We start from the raw sequence: 21,327 nt of genomic DNA on the forward strand, positions 1-21,327 counted from the left end.
CACACACACACACACACACACACACACACACACACACACACACACACACACACGTCTACTCGCACATATTTGGGTTTGATTTGACTAATGTGTTATATTATTTGTAGTTATTAATAAATATAGTGTTTTAAAAGAAAAAAATGACCCTACCTTGGTGGAGCACGAATAAAAGATCTCACAACTGGAGGGAGAACAAACGTTTTTATTAGTTTATAAGTAAGGGTAGGGTCTCACAGTGGTCTTCAGAAGGGTTCTGGGTTTAGGCAGGAAACCAGGGTTATATGTGGGCAGATGGGTGCGGAGTCGGGAGGTAGGGCCAGCCATCAGCAGAGCACATGTTTTCTAATCTCCGTCCTAAAGGGCCTGTATTCTTAAACTATGCCCTCTAGTTCTCGTCTCCCCCATCATTGGGAACAAGTAATCCGACTTCACCCTGTCTATCCCCCTGATAATTTTGTATACCTCAATCATGTCCCCCCTCATCCTTCTAAACTCCATCGGATACAAGTCCAGTTTTTCTAGCCTTTCAGCATATGTCAACCCCGCCATCCCTGGAACTAACCTTGTAAATCTGCGCTGCACACCCTCTATAGCTAGTATGTCCTTCCTCAAAATTGGAGACCAGAACTGGACGCAATACTCCAGTTGGGGTCTCACCAGGGCCCTGTACAACTGCAGAAGGGCGTCTCTGTTCCTATACTCCAATCCCCTCTTTATGAAAGCCAACATGCCATTTGCCTTCTTCACAGCTTTCTGAACCTGCACGCTAGTTCAGTGACCGGTGAACAAGTACTCCCAGATCCATTTGCTCCTCCCCACTCCCTAGCTTGTCTCCATTTAAATAATACTCAGCTTTCCTATTATTGCCCCCAAAATGGATAACCTCACATTTGCTCACATTGAACGTCATCTTCCATTCAGCAGCCCACTCCCCAAACCTGTCCAAGTCACTCTGCATTTTCCTGACATCCTCCTCACACCCCACACCGCCAGCCAGTTTCGTGTCATCTGCAAATTTGCTCAAGTTATTAATAATCCCCTCATCCAAATCATTTACATAAATTACAAACAACTGAGGACCCAATACCGATCCCTGCGGCACTCCACTCGTCACATCCTGCCATCCTGAAAAAGACCCACTTACTCCAACCCTTTGTTTCCTATTTCTTAACCAATTTCCTATCCATGTCAGCACCTTACTTCCAATACCATGCTCCCTGATCTTGCCCACTAGTCTCCCGTGCGGTACCTTATCAAAGGCCTTCTGGAAGTCCAAATATACCACATCCACTGGCTCTCCCAAGTCCACCCCCTTTGTCACATCCTCGAAAAATTCCAGAAGGTTAGTCAAGCATGACTTACCCTTAAGGAATCCATGCTGACTAGCCCTTATACTATCATTTCTGCCTAAGTGTTCTGCTATTACTCCTTTTATGATAGATTCCAATATCTTCCCCACCACTGACGTCAGGCTGACCGGTCTATAATTTCCCGTTTTCTCCCTCCCTCCTTTCTTAAAAATCGGCACCACATCAGCCACTCTTCAATCCTCAGGGACCTCCCCCGAATCTATGGAATTTTGGAAAAGGCAGACGGCTTTGGGCTGGAATAGGATCTGGGAGCGGTGCAAGCTGTGGATTTCCCCTGGCTTCCGCTTGCGCGGCAAACCCTTGCCCAATGCCCTTTCTTGCCTCAGCTGGAAAACACTGAGGCTTTAGCTGGGCAACGAGATCGGGGATGCTGGCTCTTGCCGCAGAAAAAGCATTTTCTAATGTGGGAGCGCTCGCTGGCATGGGAAACGGCAGCCGTTAGGGCAGGGGTAGCAGGAGCAGCCGGTCCTTAGAATGGCTCACCTGGATGAGTTAGCTCATTAGCTTCAAGGTCGTCATTCTCGAGCTTGGCCTGTTCAAACGATTTGGCCAGTTCAACGTGGCCAGCCAGGACCTTCTTACCCAGCATGAGCATTCGCTGCCTCATGTACCTCGAGTGGACCCCACGACTAGAATGTCCCAGATTTGTTCTTCTTCATGGACATGACCTGTAGCTGCTTCATACTTGCACTTCTTGGCAAACATCCACAGATCCAGCAGGTAATCATCAATGGTCTTTCCTGGCCGTTGGCAATGTAGAACAAGTCAGTGCCTCCCTAGGACCTTGTTTTGCTACTTCAGGTATCGAGCCTTCAACACCTTGATGGCAGCATCATATGTAGCGCAGTCTCTGATAACTGCATACCCTTTCATTCCGACCTCCTGAGTTCATTGGTGTGAAGAAGTCTCTGGTCACATTCATGTAGGCCTGGAGGCAGTCTAGCCAGTACATGAACTCCTCAGCCACAATGGGGGACAGTGGGTCTATCAGCAGCAAACCTGGCTTGAGCAGTGCAGCCAGCATTTAGGGAATAAGCTAATACAAATGCAGTGCAAATAAAAGCTCTCACAACTGGAGGGAGAACAAATGCTTTTATAAGCTTATAACTGTGTCCATCAGTGGTCTTTGGAAGGGTTCTCAGTTTAGGCGGGAAACCAGGGTTATATGTAGGCAGATGGGGATGGAGCCGGGAGGCAGGGCCAGCCCTCAGTACAAAACACCACTAGTGAATCCCAGTTCACTGCATTTGATGAAATTCCATTGCTGCTGGTCACTATCTTGGAGCATATTTCCTTAAGCTGTAGTGGCGCTACTACAACTCCCAGTGGGCATCGAACCACCCATGTGATGTCAGTGCATGATGACATCAGTGCGTTTCAAGCTCATGATTCAGGCTTTTAAAAGGTTGTATGGTGATGAAGAGAAAATCCATTTGATTCACTCTAGAAACGCCTTATATGGTTATTTCGTTGTGTCCACTGTGAGTCCAGTGGCCACAAATGGTGACCTTGACGAATCCAAGAACTGTGAAGCTCCCATCTTTCTGGTCAGCTGAGGCTGAACTGTAGTTCCAACATGCTGAAACAATTTCACCTTCGCAAATTCGAATTGGACACCACTCATTATTACCATCTTGTCAGTGCCCTGGGCCAGGCCATGGCTAAGAGGGTTGGAGACTTCCTATGAGATCCTCCATGTACCAGGAAGTATGATGCTTTAAAAGCACTTTTATCACACGTATATGTTATGTCCCGTAGGGTAAGGACAACCAAACGACTACATCTCGATGGGTTGGGAGACCGTACCCCTTCAGAACTAATGGATGAAATGCTGTTCCTGGCAGCTGGTGACAGGCCCAATATGTTATTCGTGCAGCTCTTCTTAGAGCGAATGCCAGATGATATTAAGCTCGTGTTACCCAAGTGTTCATTTGAAGACCCGGGGGCTGTAGCGGCGGAGGCGGACATTCTATGGCACAGCGAGGAAAGACAAATCTGCACAAGCAACCTCTCCACTCTTGACCTCGTGTCATACTCTAGTACTCTTAGCACATCACTCCCTACAAGCAGGCAACACTCCAAAATAAGCAAGCAGCCTTGTGTTGGTGTTATTATCACAGCCATTGGGGTGGTTGGAGGCATTCAGCTCGTGGATGATGGCCGCGGCCAGCCTATGGCCCTCGGGTCACCAACTGGCAAATTGGAGACCCCCATTCAACCTGGCCGAGGGCGAGATTTACCCCAGCTTCCTTGCAGTCAGGGACATGCCCCGCAGGAACAGCGAGCGACCGGGCAATGGCAAGGCCTGGAGGCCCGTCAAGCCCACTGCCTCCCCCAAGCTGTGCATCAGTCAGCTGGCCAGGAGGCACGGTCCACCGCCGGCCACCCATGAGATCCCCTGCCCAGCCCTGCCCTGCCAGCCCAATGACATCTTCACCTTTGCCTTTGCCAGCCTGACCAACCCGGACTGGATCAACATTGGGGCGTCGGCAGCATCCTGAAGCTGCACTGGAGTGTCTGGAAGACCTGTCTCGGATCTCACCCACTGCCTTGTGGGCAAAGCCTCTTTAGACAAAGGCTAGGAGAAGGCAATTCTGACCAAATCCCCGGGTTCGGCTCGCCCAGCCATCAGTACCTGATGTTTTGAAGACAGAAGATTTATTACTTTTGAATGAATGAAGAATAAATTTAATGTGCCAAATAATGCTTTCTTTTGTTGCTTTCAAGTTTAGGCTTTTTTGATTGATAAAATAGGTTCTACTTTGCTGTTATCTACTCAAAGAGAATATGAATAATTGATTAATAATACTAATATAAATAAATTTATCTTTAGAGTGTATAATTTACTTAAAAAAAAAGCACTTAAAATGGGGGTACATTAATTGTGATTAAGATGGGAAACAGATTTAAATTGACAAATAGAAGAGAAAGATTGGATGCAATTATGAAGGGATAATATGACAAAAAACATTACAGGCAGGTTAGTTCAATATAATTTTTTGCATCATTATATTTAAACTCCTCAAAAACTAAAGAAATTGAACCCTATGTTATCAGATTTTCGATGTGGTCTAGAAGTTGGATTTTTTTTTCATTCTACTTGGGAATGTTCTAAAGTTAAACACTTTTGGTTGGAGTTGGGAATTCTTTGCAATGACTAATGGGAATTAAGTTCCTGTGGGACCCGATACTGTCTTTTTTAGGTAATATTAAGATTAGAAGGCCGACATTGAAAGTATCAAATTGAATTTCTATGAATTGGTTTAGCACTTTCCAAGAAGTGTGTAGCTATTTCTTGGAAATCAGTTATAGAGTTGGGAATGAAGAGGTGGCATGCAGAGTTATAGAGTTGTATCTCACTTGAGAAGATTACTTGAAATTTATGAAATAGATATCAGGTATATTGGAAGATTTGGCGCCCCAATTTACATGATGTAGGTATGAATGTTTAATAAGCTCCTCTCTTGGTAACCCCAGTACCATTATATTATTAAAAAACTTCATGTTATACAATTTTTTCTACTGACATTCTCCAGTCATTTTTGTTTCTTTTTCTTTTTTTCTTTTTGAATTTGGGGGTGTGAAAGGGTGTTTAAGCCACATGTATAACTTTTGAAAATATGTTATTGAGTGAAATGTATTTACTGTGTGGTTCAAAAACTGTTAAATAAAATAATTTAAAAATTGAGTTTCAACACAAGATTTCTAAGACTGGACTTTGAATTGACTTTTCAGAATTGTGTCTAACTTGTAATAGTTTATGTAATCCACGCTCATACACATACATTTGCACATAGTTGGGGTTGTTTAGATGTAAGATGTTAGGAACATAGGAAGTAGGAACAGGAGTAGGCCAAAAATGGCCCATCGAGTCTGCTCCGCCATTCAATACGATCATGGCTGATCTAATTTACCTAACTCCACCTACCTGCCTTTTCCCCATATCCCCTAATTCCTCTATCATGTAAAAATGTATCTAACCAAATTTTAAATATGTTTAATGAAGCAGCCTCAACCACTTACCTAGTTAGAGAACTCCAAACATTCACTACTCTCTGGGAAAAACTATTTTTCCTCATCTCTGTCCTAAATCTACTCCCCCGAATCTTGAGACTGTGTCCTCTCGTTTTAGTTTCCCCGGCCAGCTCAAAAAACCTTCATACATCTATCCTATCCATACCCTTCATAATCCTATATGTTTCTATAAGATCTCCTCTCATTCTTCTGAACTCGAGCGAATACAATCCTAGACGATTTAATCCCAGGGATTTAAATCCCCAGGGATTTAATCCTAGACCCCTTCCTAGACCCCTTCATAGGATGAGATTTTATTTTTCACCACCTATCCTGCTTTCATGTAGAATGGTTAAAACTGGCCCTGCTGTTCCAGTTGTTTGTGTGTGCAAATGTGTGTAACAGACATGGTGGTCAGATCAGCAAATACCATGAATTGTCATGGAGCTTCCTTGCACATCAAGGTCAATGAACAGAGGTAAATGTTGACCACTGGAGAGCAAGTTCATTGCTTTTATTTCATTGTTCTCTTTGACCAGCCTTAAACAAGTGGTACAGTTCCGAGAACGTGCCCTCTGTAATCTTCTTGTCCACTCTCCCCTGGCTAGAAAGCTCTGCACATCTTTGTATTGCTTTGTCGAGCTGCGGTTGCAGTGGATGGTACACCCTGAGCTCACTCAGCTTTGGTGAGAATAATGGGCGGAATATTTTGTCACAAATGACCTGTGTGAAAAAAATATATAAATTAGAGGAGTTTTAGTGATGATCCCACAACTGCAACAGGAAAAGAAATAGCCCATACTTTGCAGTAGACATATAGAATGGAGTCTATTCAGCCTGAATCCTTGCAAAAAATTCAACAGAGTTCTTTTCCTTTAGCCCTGCATCTCATTTTCCCTCAAGTCTGTATCCAGTACATGCTGAATGCCCTAACTATATAAACACAATGCTGGAGAAACTCAGCAGGTCAAACAATGTCCTTTATGTAGCAAAGGTAAAAAAAATACTGACATTTCGGACTTGAGTTCTTCTTCAAGGGCTGGAAAAATGTCAGTAGGCGTCCAGATGAAAGAGTGGTGGTGGGGGGGGGGGGGGGGTGGAAGAGGGAGAATATATAAAGGACACTGTTGACCTGATGAGTTTCTCCAGCTTTATATTTTTACTTCAACCAGTGTCTACAGATTGTTGTATTTTACTTTTGAAAGTCTGGACTTCCACTGTGTCCCCTTGAGAAAATGAGTTGCAGTGATAACACTCTTTGCCAAAGCAAAGCCTTTCTCCTCTCTTCTCTCTCCTTTCCCTATCAATTTACATTTGCTTCCTCAAGTTTATCAGTGGGAGCAACTTTCTTTTTAATCTGTCCATTCTGAATTCTTGGTGATCTTGTGCACTTTCACCGATCTCCACTCATCCTTCTTTGCTTTGAGGGGAGCAGCTTCAAGCCAACATCACTCATTCTTGAAACTTATTTTACTGAATAAGTTTTATATTCCCTCAGATGTTCTCTCTGGGCAATCAGTGGAGCAGGGGGTACTTTGAAGTCAGTGCCTATTATCTTCAAGTAAAAGATAGGATTAGGTCCACAAGTCCTAAATTTGGGCAAGGCTAATTTCGATGACATTAGACGGAACCTGCAAAGGTTGATTGAGAGAGGCGGTCAGCTGACAAAGGAGTGCCAAGAACGAGCGAGAGTTTTAGAAGTGAGGTGGGGGATGTGGCCTGATGGCGAAGGAAGAAGTGTAATTCTGTCTTCCCCCAGTTGGATTAATAAATACACAAATTAAAATACTTTTAAAAGTGTTGAAAGTTTGCTATGAAGTTGTCTGAATGCTAAAAGACTATAATGGCTGCTAATACAAAGAAGTCGAAAGCATAGATTCAGAAGAAACTTCCTTTTAAAAGTACAGAAGAAATGAAAGCCTACTTACCAAGTGGAATCGATTGGACAGCCAACCAAGCAGCAATGCACTCCAGCTCATTTAAGTATTACACCCACAAGATCGCACTGGGCTTCCAATTTTTTTCCTCTTATCTTGATCAGCACGCCCGCATTCAATAAAGGAATTGGCCGATATGAAGGTACTTTCAAAGGGTCTCTACCTTGTTTTGGTATAACTTATTATTGCACTCAAACACAAATCTGATAAGGCTTGTTCTTGAGTTACCTGATGAAGAACGTCCATAAATAAAGAGGACAGATCATCATAAAAAACTTTGTAAGATTCAACAGTGAACCCATCTTCTACTGGAGATTTCCCATTAAGCATTTGTTGAATAGCATCCTTCATTTCTAAATCTGTAAAAGTAGAATCCACTTTCCTCACATCATCTTCCCCTAATGGAAAATTTAATTCTAACAAAAAAGATTCAATGGAACCATCTTCTCGAACTCCCTCAGAAGCATATAATTTCTGATAAAATGATAAAAAATTGGTCATTGATTTCCTGAAAATGTCGGGTCTGGGTCTGCAGGTGTGCAGACCAGAAGCAGGGTGATGAAAATGGCAAAATTAAAGGAATAACAAGGAAAACCTTTTGGCCAAACTGAAGAAATGGAAGAAGAGTCACTGACTGTTACTGAAGGGAAAGAAGGTAGGCCTCAAGGAAAGACTAGTGATACTACTTTTGATGCTGTTTTTACAATTTTGGAATCTATAGCTCATCAAATGGGTAATATGTCAACATAAATGTCTACTCAGATTGACCATGGATTTATGATATGACTGAAAAATGAATAATATTTGTGAAGAAGTTTCTTCTGTTAAGAAAGATATTTCTGTCATTAAAACTGATGTTAACAGATGCTTGAATATGGTGGATACAGTTCAAGACAATATTAAGAAGATGGAAGGTGCCTTTCAAGTTTGTAAAGAACAAGTGGATCGTAATAAAGAAAAAATAGAAAAAGTGGAAGATTCTTTTGTTGGATGGGAAATTCAGAAGAAGGACTTATTGAAAAAGAATGACTCTTTGGAAAATCAAAGCCGCCAGAATAATGTTAAAATAGTGGGAATTCCTAAAGGAATTGAGGGTTTGGATCCAATAAAAAAAATTTAAAAGTGGATCCCTGAAACACTGGGATTGGAATTTTTTTCAAAAGATTTGGAATTAGATAGAGCACATAAGGCCTTAAGAAGTAAATCATATTCGGGTCAACCTCCATGAACTGTTTTGATCCGTTGTTTACGGTACCAAGATAGGTAAATTATTTTGAGAGTAGCAGTTCAAAATGCTTGCAGATATCAATCCCCATTGATGGTACAGGTTATTTTTCTATCCGAATTTGAGTCAAGAAATTATTAAAAGGCATAAAGAATTTAATTCTGCTAAAGAGATGCTTTGGAGGAAGGGTTATAAATTCTCTTTTAGATACCCTGCAGTTTTGAAGATTTTTTATGGAAATTTCCAATCACAGTTTTTTGAGAGTGACCGTGATGCTTTAATTTTTGCTAATTCTTTGCCAGACAGGGCTACTGAAAGGCAACCTTCACCTAAGAGGAACACACCTGATAAGAAGAATGGAAATGGGAATGGGAAGACAAATATGTCAGAGTTTGATTGATATTGATGATCCGGAACAAGCTTTGGGATTGAATTCATTGGGGTTGTGAGTTGATTTAGACTTCTAATTTTATGTCCGGTTTGGGGGATGGAGGTCAGTGAAGCTTTCGGAAGTCATCCACCACCTATGGGAGGGATTTTATTTCTTTCCACACCCAGTTAAGTGGGGAGTTACTACCTTTGTAGTTTCCTTTTCTAAACAAAAACCTTTTTATTTGTGCAAGTTTTATTTTGTTTAGAGAGGGGTTTAGTGTTTGTTTAATTTAGATTACTTAGCAAGGGGAGCTTCAAATGTTTTATTGGAGAAGGATTTTTTTGTGTGCATAGAAGGAATAGAAAGAAGGGGGTTTTTATTTTACTCTGATAACAATGTCTAGTTTGAACTTTGCAACATTTAATGTGCAGTGTTTAAATAACCCGATTAAATGAAAACATGTTTTAGCATATAAAAAAGATGAAAGTTGATATTGCTTTTTTGCAGGGGAAACATTTAACCAAAAGAGAACATTTGAAATTGAAGAGGAATTGGGCCAGTTATGCAATTTCATCTTCTTTTAATTCGAAAGCAAGAGGAGTGGTGATTTTGATTCAAAAGAAAATACCATTTGAACTTGAATCTTCGATGGAATCAGCTGGCTGAATTTTAATGATTAATTGTGAACTCTTTGCTGAGTCATGGTCTTTGTTGAATGTGTATGCACCTAACGTCGATGATGAACAATTTATGACTGAAGCTTTTTTAACTTTAAGTCAAGCTAAAGAAAACATTTTGATTGGGGGAGATTTTAATTGTGTATTAGATTCACTATTAGATAAATCTCCGAAAATCGTGAAAAAAATCAAAAGCAGTGGTCCAATTGGTTTCTTTGATGAAAGACTTAAACCTGATAGAGGTTTGTAGAAAGTTAAATCCTACTGAGAAAGTTTTTTTATTTTATTCCTTGCGCCATGACTCATTTTCAAGTATTGACTTTTTTTGGTATCAGTACACTTGCAATCACGTTTTATTTAAGCTAAATATAAGAGTAGAATAATTTCTGATCATTCATTGCTATTCATTTCTTGTGTTGGAGCGGAAGTTATTCAATTAACCTTTCAGTGGAGGTTTAATGTAATGTTATTGAAAAAAACAGAATTTGTAAAATTCATTAAGGATTAAATTGTTTCTTTCTTGGATTTGAATAGGAATGCAGTTCAGAGAAATTTTACTTTATGGGATGCTTTGAAGGCATTTTTACGTAGTCAAATTATTAGATATGCATCAAAGGAAAAGAAGAAATTTTTGGCAGAGACTGTCATTGAAAAAACAGATAGCTGATTTGGAAAAGAAAATTCAGAGGAATTGTATGGAGGATAATAAGGCAGTTTTGACAAAATTGAAGTTACAATATCTTCTTTTTCTTTGGCTTGGCTTCGCGGACGAAGTTACAATATAATACATTACAAACATACCAATTTGAACCAATTCAAAGATCTAAACAATGTTATTATGAGTTAGGGGACAGAGCCCATGAAGTTTTGGCTTGGCAATTGAAAACAGATCAAGCATCAAGAACTTTAATGCTGTGAGGAAAGATAATTCAGTTACTTTTAAACCTCAGGAAATCAATGAGCAATTTTTATAATTTTTTCAGAAATTATATGCTTCTGAGGGAGTTCGAAAAGATGGTTCCATTGAATCTTTTTTGTTAGAATTAAATTTGCCAATATTAGGGGAAGATGATGTGAGGAAAGTGGATTCTACTTTTACAGATTTAGAAATGAAGAGTGCTATTCAACAAATGCTTAATGAGAAATCTCCAGGAGAAGATGGGTTCACTGTTGAATCTTACAAAGTTTTTTAATGATGATGTCCTCTTTATTTATGGATGTTCTTCATCAGGTAACTCAAGAACAAGCCTTACCAGATTTGTGTTTGAGTTCAATAATAAGTTATACCCAAACAAGATAGAGACCCTTTGAAAGTACCTTCATATCTGCCAATTTCTTTATTGAATGTGGATTATAAAATAATAGCAAGTCTATTGGCCAGTAATTTCGCTAAGTATTTACCACAATTGGTAAATGCTGATCAGGCTGGTTTTATTAAAAATAGGTATGCTTCTGATAATATTCTTAGAGTGATTTCACTGATCAATGCTTCACATCAGCAATCTGACCTAGGTCAAATGGTGAAAAAGCTTTTGATAGGGTCAAATAGAATTTATTATTTAAAGTGTTGAAGAAATACAAGTTTCAACCTTTTTTATTGGTCGGGTGATGGCATTATACAATAATCCTGTAGTTAGGGTGGCAAAAAAATGGTCAAAACTCTTCTTTCTTTAAATTATCGCATTCAACTCAAGGTTGTCCTCTGTCGCCAGCTCTATTTGCATTGGTCATCAAACCATTACCTCAATCTATTAGACAGAATGAGAATATCAGAGGTATAAAGTTAGTAGATGATTAATACAAGATTAATCTATTGGTGGATGATGTTTTGATATATTTAACTAATCCAGAATGATCTATATTTTACTTGCAAGAATGTTTAGAACAATATGGTAAATAATCAGGATTCAAAATGAACTGGGACAAAAGTGAAATATTACCAATTTCTGAACGAAATTACAACCAGTGCAGACAAATTACTAAACTTCGTTGGACTGATAAAATTAAGTATTTAGGGATAACGATTGATGTAAATATTCAATCAAAGTATGCTTTGGGGGTTTGCAGTTACCCAGTTTTCAAAATTATTATGAGGCAGCTTGATTAAGATTTATTAATCATATGTTAGATGTTTCGTCCCCCTAGTTGGGCCAGGGTAGAATTGGCCGGTATACTGGAACCTTGTCCACATCAATTTGTATTTAAATGGAATTCTGTTTTATTACAAAGATACAATGTACTGGTTTTTAAACACTTATTAGGGATTTGGTCCAAAAGGAATTTATTAATAGGCTCAAAAGGTAAAATATTGGCTCAGGCCCCAATATATCAAAATAAATTAATTCCTTCTAAATGAGATTTTTAGGAAATTAGCAGATCAAAGGAATAAAGTTAATGCAGAATTGTTTTGAAGAGGGTAAATTTTTATCATTTAAGCAACTTAGAGGAATTTGGGATTTCAGGGAACTCTTTGTTTATTATCAAATTAGAGCATTAGTGAAAGAGCTTGAGTTTGGAGTGATAAGAGGAATTGGATCAGCTGCAACTGGAGTGAAGGGGGCTGAGGGGTGATCTTGAATAGGTTAATAAAATTATGAGGAGCATCAGTAAGGTAGAGAGATGCAGTCTTTTTCTCAGTGTAGGGGAGTCCAAAACCAGAGGACAAGAAGATGTGATGGGAAACCTTAAAATGGATTTGAGGGGCAACTTTTTCCAGACAGAATGTGGTATATGTGGAGAGGAGATGGAGTGCCTACCTTCTCCCCGCTTGCGTGGGTTTCATCTGGGTGCTCTGGTTTCCTCCCACCATCCCAAATGTTGGTCAAATTTTATAATTAGGCAGCAATCGGTTGTGGGGTGAAAGGGCCTGTTACTGTACTGTATGTCTAAATTATTTTTAAAATAATGCCAATTTATCAAAACTGCTCATTCTACACTTGGAGTGTGTCACTCTGCTCCTCGCCTGTCCATGTGTCTGTCTGAACACCTGTTAAATGTTGTTGTGGTTGTTCTTCTTCCACCACCTCTCCCTCTCCCACCCTGTGTAAAGAGTAGGACTGTTCTTATAAGTTTCCGCAGATTCTGTAACATGGTAACGTTGCCATGAGGTTATGTTTGATAACATTAATCAAAGAAATAATAGAACATTTTTGAGATTTGTTTTCCTTGCATTTCTGTGTCAGCAGCACCAAATAGTGAAGGCCTGCAGCTTGTGCTGCCCTCACAGGGTTGTGGGAAGACTGCATACTTCAGCGCTAGACCTGAACACCTTCCTCACAGCAAGGCTGCGAGAGGGGAGGGGAAGCACCAGGGCAAGGAGGTGGGGTGATCAGCAGTGTGTGCGGCCAGTTCCACCAAGCAATCTACTGCCTGCTTGCCACAAATAGCCCCCAAATTCCACCAAGAGATGAGGTGATTTTTTGTTTTGAAAACTTTTATTTATATAATACATACAAAGTACAATGTAATACATATTTTGTCCCATAAAAACCCCCCGATCTGTCCCACCCTACCCGCTCCCAAAAAAATGGAGGAGAATAATTAAAACAATACATTAAGATATGTGTCGTGGTTTGGGACCACATGGGAAAATATTTTAACAATTAGTACGCATCCAATCCATTTACAGGCTCCAAACTTTGACAAAAAAATGATTATTTTGTAAATTATGTTATCTTCTCTAAAGGAATACATGACCTCATCTCCGTGTGCCATCGTTGAATATTCAATTGAATCTCATTCTTCCATGTAACTGCAAGATATTTCATGGCTACTGCTAATGTCATCCTCAGAAAAGCAATTTGAGATTTATCCAATTTCAACTCTAAACACAAGGATTTAATATCACCCAATAAAAATATAAATGGGTCAACTGTAATTTTAAATTTAAACGTAACTTCCAAAATTCTTTAATTTTATTCCAAAAAGTTTAACCGCACATAACCGAACCAAATGTAAAAAGGTTCCTACTTCCTTATGACATCCAAAGAATAAATCTGAAGTGGCATATTTAAATTTCTTCAATTTCTCAGGAGTTCAATATAATTGATGAATAAAAGTATAATGAACCAATCTATAACTTTCATACCATCTTCACATACCGACATCCACTCTTTCAGAGAGATAGATATTCCCAAATCTTTCTCCTATTTCACTCTAGTCTTATCTACATCTGGCTTGGGGGGTTCTATCCTGCAATAAATTATACACATTTGATATGAAACCCTTCCTGGTACCATCAGTAATTAAACTCAAATTTAGATCTTCTTGGAAGACACAAGGTACACCCAAAGTTTTCTAACAATAAAGCTTTAACTTGATAATAAGTTTTTTTTTTTTTAAAAGTACTCAAAGGTACTTCATATTTCTCTCATTCTTTGAGAATAAAATGTCTTGCCTCATAATCTTCTACCAAATTCATTCCTTTTTGTTCCCACAAGTTCAATAATTGATTATTAATCATAAATGGTAAAAGTTTTTGAAATAAAGGTGTCTTAGCTGAGCCTTTACCTTCTGTACCAAACTGTTCATTCTTATTGATCCACAACTCAAGCAGATGCTTCAAAACCGCTAAGTTATAACTACATAATAACTGAGAATTCCATCAGTAAATAAATTGATCCATCCTCTTTTCACCAATCTGACATAATTCAATAGTGGCCCAAACCAAAGGAGTATCCTCTTGAAAAATTCTATTTATAAATTTTAATTGAGCTGATTCAAAGAAGTGCTGAAGGTTAGATAGTTGTAGAGATGTTAATTTTTGTAATGAAACTCTCACCATTTTGTCTTTCCACAAAAACATTCTTATCAAGGAGTTAATATCCTTAAAAAATTTAAGGCATCTTACATGAAATGGATTGAAACAAATAATTGAATTCGAGGAAAAATATTCATCTTAATACAATTCACCCGTCCTATTAATGTTATTGGTAAATCCTTCCACCTATTCAAATCATCTTTAATTCTAGTCAATAAAGGTAAATAATTCAACATAAATAAATGATCATAATTATTATTAATAATACCCACATATTTAATATGATCAGAACATCTAAACTTCACAATCTCTCTACATGATGAATAATCCATCTCCACCAAAGGCATAATTTCACTCTTTTCCCAATTAACCTTATAACCAGATAACACTCCATATTATTGCAAATTTTTGTGTAAGGTCTCCAAAGACTGTAAAGGATGAATTAAAAATATCAACACATCATCTGCAAACAAATATATTTTGTATTCATTAGAATTCACCTGTTATTGCATCATCTTGCCTAAACATCTGTGTCAAAGGACAATCTGTGTCAATAACCAATGTAAAACAGAGCTGGTGACAAAGGACAACCCTGTCTAGTTGATCTGGTTAATATAAAAGGTGAAGATATCTGTCCATTTGTCACCACTCTCACAGTAGGTCTTTTATAGAAAGACTTAACCAATAAAAGAGGCCCAAATTTAAACTTTTCCAGAACTTTAAACAAAAATCCCCACTCAACTCTATCAAAGGCCTTTTCAGTATCCAAGGAGATTACCATCGGTAAGTCGGATTGCTGCTGTGAAATATTAATCAAATAAATCAATTTTACTACATTGTCTGCTGAATAATGGTTCTTAATAAAACCTGCCTGATCCATGCTAGTATATTGGCCAAGACCTTGGCTACTATCTTATAATCCACATTTAACACAGAATTAGGTCTATATGATCCCACATTCAAGGGATCCCTATCCTTCTTAGGAATCACAATAATAATTGCTTTAGAAAAAAAGGAACCAACTTTAGCTGCCTGGTCTAAAACACCCATCAACAAAGGATCTAACAAATCTTGAAACTCCTTATAAAATTCAGAAGTAAACCCATCATCACCAGGGGATTTACCACTTGGCTTATTTCAAAGAGCCTCTGTAAATTCACTAATAGTAATACCAGTATCTAAATCCTTTACCTCCCTATCATTTAAAGTAGGAAAAGTTAAACCAGATTTAAAAAATCATCAATAGTTATCAAATCGTGCCCCACTTCAGATGTATAGAGCTTCTCATAGTTGAAATTTATCATTAATTTCCTGAGGTTTACATAATTTTTGACTGATATCAAATAGCATTTATTGTCCTAGATGCCTGTTCTGTTTTCAACTGCCGTGCAAAGACCTTATGCGCTCTCTCCCCTAACTCATACCATTGCTTAGTCCTCTGTAAAAAGCCTTTCAAATTTATGTTTGCAACAAATTATACTGCAATTTTAAATTTACCAATTGTATTTTTTTTTTATCTTCCATTGAAACACATTATTAATATTTCTCCAGAACTTTAATCTCCTTTTCCAGCTTGTTAGCTTCAGCCAATCGCCGCTTCTTAACTTTAGCCAGATAACTAATAATTTGTCCCCATAAATAAGCTTTCAAAGCGTCCCATAAGACAAATTTAGAATCAGCTGAACCCACATTTACCTTCAAGAAACTTCGGATATGATCCCATATGAATTTACAAAATTCCAGATCTTTAAGTAGGAAAGAATTAAAACACCACTATAGACATTCTCCATCCTCTCCGAAGCATTACAAGTAATTAATCCATGGTTTATACACAGCTTCCATAATTCAACCTTGCAATTGCACATATACTAAAAACAAATCTATTCTTGAAAAAGAATAATGTTGAAGTGAGTAAAATGAAAAATCTTTTTCTTTAGGATTTAATTTTCTCTATATATCTACTAAATTCAACTCCTTCATTAAAACCATCAACTGTTTAGCCATCTTAGTTCTAATTATCAATTTAGGAGATTTATCCAATAATGGATATCTTCTTTGGCTTGGCTTCACGGACGAAGATTTATGGAGGGGTTAAATGTCCACATCAGTTGGTAATATGCCAGCGCTGTATCTCCAGTTATATTGTACTTATCTCTCATTTGTTCAAAGGATAAGAATCTACTTCCTGAAAAACAATTTTCTATTCTTTTAATCCCTTTTTTTTCCCATTCTCTAAAGGAAAGGTCAACCTTTCCTTGCATCAATATTAGTTTTGGTAATTGATAATTTGTTTTATTTCTTTCTACATGGATCTTCTTCCAAATATTGAGGAGATGATGTAATACTGGAGAAGTTCTATGTTGTATCAATTTTTCGTCCCATTTATATAATATGTGTTCAGGTATCTTTTCCCCTATTTTATCTAATTCTAATCTCGTCCAGTCTGGTTTTTCCCTTGTTTGATAAAAATCTGATAGGTATCTTAATTGTGCGGTAAATTAGGAAGCAATCTGAGTTTACCAGAGGGAAGTAACCTTGAATATGTGATTACAGATACAATGTTAATCAAAAGATTTATAACAAATATGTATATTAAACTGCAAGAAAAGGAGAATGAGGAAACAAATGGTAAAACTAAACAAAAATGGGAACAAAATTTAAATATAAAGATAAAAAAGGAAACATGGGAGAAATTATGTTCTGGAACGATGAGAAATACAATAAATACGGGGCTACGTATGATACAATATAATTGGTTACACAGACTATACATTACACCGCAAAAGTTAAATAAATGGGACCCAACAGTATCTGATAGATGTTTTCGATGTAAAAAAGAAATGGGAACAACAATTCATGCAATCTGGACATGTGAGAGAGTATAAAAATTTTGGGATGATCTCAATCAGATATTAAATAAAATAACAGAAAACAATATACCAAAGAATCCAGAGATCTTTCTCCTAAGTAACATAAAAAACAAAGAATTTGGAATTGATTTGGAGGATGCACAAAAAAGATTTGTTAAGATAGCCCTAGCCGTAGCAAAAAAATGTCAACCTGGAAATTGGAAGATAATTTGAAAATACAACAATGGTATATAGAAATGAATAAATGTATTCCATTAGAAAAAATAACATATAGTTTAAGAAATAATATTGAAATATTCGAACAAGTATGGGAGCCTTACATTAAATACAATAGCGAAAACCTACCGGGGACAAACATTACCTAAGTTGATGGAAGGAGAAGGAAAGAAAAGAATGGACTCTGTAGAATTTCTGGTGTATTTTTGTTGAATGACAACATTGTCTGACTGAATTAATGCAACCTAGATTGTATACCTAAAATGGATGAGGGGGGGGGTGGGGGGTGGCTTGGGAGGAGGGGGGGGGGGGGAGAAAAAGTCACTGTAAATGTGTGAAAAAGAAAAAGTGTATATCATGGCTATTGTGATTTATGGTGTGAAAAATAAAAAATTAAAAAAAAATGTCCACATCAGCTGCAGGCTCGTTTGTGGCTGACAAGTCCGATGCGGGACAGGCAGACACGGTTGCAGCGGTTGCAGGGGAAAATTGGTTGGTTGGGGTTGGGTGTTGCGTTTTTCCTCCTTTGTCTTTTGTCAGTGAGGTGGGCTCGGCAGTCTTCTTCAAAGGAGGTTGCTGCCCGCCAAACTGTGAGGCGCCAAGATGCACGGTTTGAGGCGATATCAGCCCACTGGCAGTGGTCAATGTGGCAGGCACCAAGAGATTTCTTTAGGCAGTCCTTGTACCTCTTCTTTGGTGCACCTCTGTCACAGTCGCCAGTGGAGAGCTCGCCATAGAACACGATCTTGGGAAGGCGATGGTCCTCCATTCTGGAGATGTGACCCACCCAGCGTATCTGGATCTTCAGCAGCATGGACTCGATGCTGTCGGCCTCTGCCATCTCGAGTACTTCAACGTTAGGGATGAAAGCGCTCCAATGAATGTTGAGGATGGAGTGGTGACAACGCTGGTGGAAGCATTCTAGGAGCCATAGGTGATGTCAGTAGAGGACCCATGATTCAGAGCCGAACAGGAGTGTGGGTATGACAACGGCTCTGTATACGCTTATCTTTGTGAGGTTTTTCAGTTGGTTGTTTTTCCAGAATCTTTTGTGTAGTCTTCCAAAGGCGCTATTTGCCTTGGCGAGTCTGTTGTCTATCTTGTTGTCGATCCTTGCATCTGATGAAATGGTGCAGCCGAGATAGGTAAACTGGTTGACCATTTTGAGTTCAGTGTGCCCGATGGAGATGTGGGGGGGCTGGTAGTCATGGTGGGGAGCTGGCTGATGGAGGACCTCCGTTTTCTTCAGGCTAACTTCCAGGCCAAACATTTTGGCAGTTTCCGCAAAACAGGACGTCAAGCGCTGAAGAGCTGGCTCTGATTGGGCAACTAAAGCGGCATTGTCTGCAAAGAGTAGTTTACGGACAAGTTTCTTTTGTGTCTTGGTGTGAGCTAGCAGGTGCCTCAGATTGAAGAGACTGCCATCCGTGCGGTACCGGATGTAAACAGCGTCTTCATTGTTGAGGTGTTTCATGGCTTGGTTCAGCATCATACTGAAGAAGATTGAAAAGAGGGTTGGTGCGAGAACACAGCCTTGCTTCACGCCATTGTTAATGGAGAAGGGTTCAGAGAGCTCATTGCTGTATCTGACCCGACCTTGTTGGTTTTTGTGCAGTTGGATAACCATGTTGAGGAACTTTGGGGGGCATCCGATGCGCTCTAGTATTTGCCAAAGCCCTTTCCTGCTCACAGTGTCGAAGGCTTTGGTGAGGTCAACAAATGTGATGTAGAGTCCTTTGTTTTGTTCTCTGCACTTTTCTTGGAGCTGTCTGAGGGCAAAGACCATGTCAGTAGTTCCTCTGTTTGCGCGAAAGCCGCACTGTGATTCTGGGAGAATATTCTCGGCGACACTAGGTATTATTCTATTCAGGAGAATCCAAGCGAAGATTTTGCCTGCAATGGAGTGCAGCGTGATTCCCCTGTAGTTTGAGCAGTCTGATTTCTCGCCTTTGTTTTTGTACAGGGTGATGATGATGGCATCACGAAGGTCCTGAGGAAGTTTTCCTTGGTCCCAACAAAGCTTGAAAAACTCATGCAGGTTGACATGCAGAGTTTTGCCGCCAGCCTTCCAGACCTCTGGGGGGATTCCATTCATACCTGCTGCTTTGCCACTTTTCAGTTGTTCAATTGCCTTATATGTCTCTAGCCTTCGGGGCTGTTGAGGGAGCTGGAGCAGGGCAGAATCTTGGACTGAGCGGTTGGCACTGAAAAGAGATTGGAAGTGTTCTGACCATCGGTTGAGGATGGAGATCTTGTCGCTGAGGAGGACTTTGCCGTCTGAGCTGTGCAGCGGGCTTTGGACTTGGCGTGAGGGGCCGTACACAGCCTTTAGAGCCTCGTAGAAACCCCTGAAGTCGCCAATGTCCGCGCTGAGCTGGGTTTGCTTGGTGAGGATAGTCCACCACTCATTTTGGATCTCCCGGAGTTTGCGCTGAAGATGGCTGCATGCGCGACGGAAGGCTTGTTCCTTCTCTGGACAGGACGGCTTTGTAAGGTGAGCCTGGTGGGCAGCTCGCTTCTTTGCCAGCAGCTCCTGGATTTCCTGGCTGTTATCGTCGAACTAGTACTTGTTTTTCCTGGAGGAGAAGCCCAGTACCTCTTCAGTGGATTGCAGTATGGTAGTCTTCAGCTGATCCCAGAGGGTTTCAGGGGACGAGTCCGTGAGGCGGATTGCATCGTCGAGCTTTGCTTTGAGGTTTGCCTGGAAGTTTCCTCTCACTTCATCTGACTGCAGGTTTCCAAAATTGAACCTCTTTCTGGGGGCTTTACTGTTCCTGGGCTTTGGCTTCAAGTGAAGGTTGAGCTTGCAGCGAACCAGCCGGTGGTCAGTGTGGCATTCCGCGCTGGGTGGAGCACATCTCGTTTGTCTCTTTCTCGCACCAGGATGTAGTCCAGTAGGTGCCAGTGTTTGGATCGGGGATGCATCCAGGTAGTCTTCAGGCTGTCCCTCTGCTGAAAAAGGGTGTTTGTAATGACAAGCCGCTGTTCTGCGGAGAGCTCCAACAGGAGGCGCCCATTGTTGTTGCACTTGCCGACACCATGCTTGCCCAGGATTCCTGGCCAGGTTTCTGAGTCTTTGCCGACGCGAGCGTTGAAGTTGCCAAGGATGACAACCTTGTCAGCTGCAGGGGTGCGTTGAATGAGGTTGCGCAGGTCAGTGTAGAACTTGTCCTTTTCTGCTGGTTCCGCCTGGAGGGTTAGAGCATAGACACTGATGAGGGTGATGCGACGCTTGTTTTGAAGGGGGAGTTGCATGGATATGATCCGGTCCGATTGGCCTGTAGAGAGGTTTTCGAGTTTGGAGGCAATAGAGTTCTTGACATTGAAGCCTACACCAGATAGGCGTCGTTCATCCAAAGGCTTGCCAGACCAGTAGAGATTGTAGTCGCGCCTCGTTCTTGGAGGCTGCCTACATCAGCCAGGCGGACTTCACTGAGAGCGGTTATGTCGATGTCAAGATGAGGAGTTCATGTGCAATAAGGGCAGACTGACATTCAGGTCGGTGGCTGTCAGCCTTGTCTCGCATGGTTCTGATGTTCCAGCATGCTAGCTTGAGTTTGTGAGCATCTGCGGAGGCGGGGGGAGGCGGGGGGAGGCGGGGGGAGGCGGGGGGAGGGCGGGGGGAGGCGGGGGGAGGGCGGGGGGAGGCGGGGGGAGGGCGGGGGGAGGCGGGGGGAGGGCGCGGAGGGGGAGGGCGCGGAGGGGGAGGGCGCGGAGGGGGAGGGCGCGGAGGGGGAGGGCGCGGAGGGGGAGGGCGCGGAGGGGGAGGGCGCGGAGGGGGAGGGCGCGGAGGGGGAGGGCGCGGAGGGGGAGGGCGCGGAGGGGGAGGGCGCGGAGGGGGAGGGCGCGGAGGGGGAGGGCGCGGAGGGGGAGGGCGCGGAGGGGG

General features: G+C 40.6%; 1 protein-coding gene across 1 annotated transcript in view; it reads right to left on the minus strand.

Annotated features, from left to right (window-relative positions):
• Positions 1 to 5,899: 5,899 nt before the first annotated feature.
• The window catches only part of dipk1c (divergent protein kinase domain 1C), a 46,914-nt gene continuing 31,486 nt past the window's right edge, over positions 5,900 to 21,327 (minus strand). The window contains exon 4 of the mRNA XM_069915383.1: positions 5,900 to 6,107. Within this exon, the coding sequence (XP_069771484.1) occupies positions 5,904 to 6,107 (204 nt within the window). The 3' untranslated portion in view covers positions 5,900 to 5,903. The remainder of the gene's footprint in view (positions 6,108 to 21,327) is intronic.

This window comes from Narcine bancroftii, chromosome 2 (assembly GCF_036971445.1).
Source record: "Narcine bancroftii isolate sNarBan1 chromosome 2, sNarBan1.hap1, whole genome shotgun sequence".
NCBI classification, from domain to species: Eukaryota; Metazoa; Chordata; class Chondrichthyes; order Torpediniformes; family Narcinidae; genus Narcine; species Narcine bancroftii.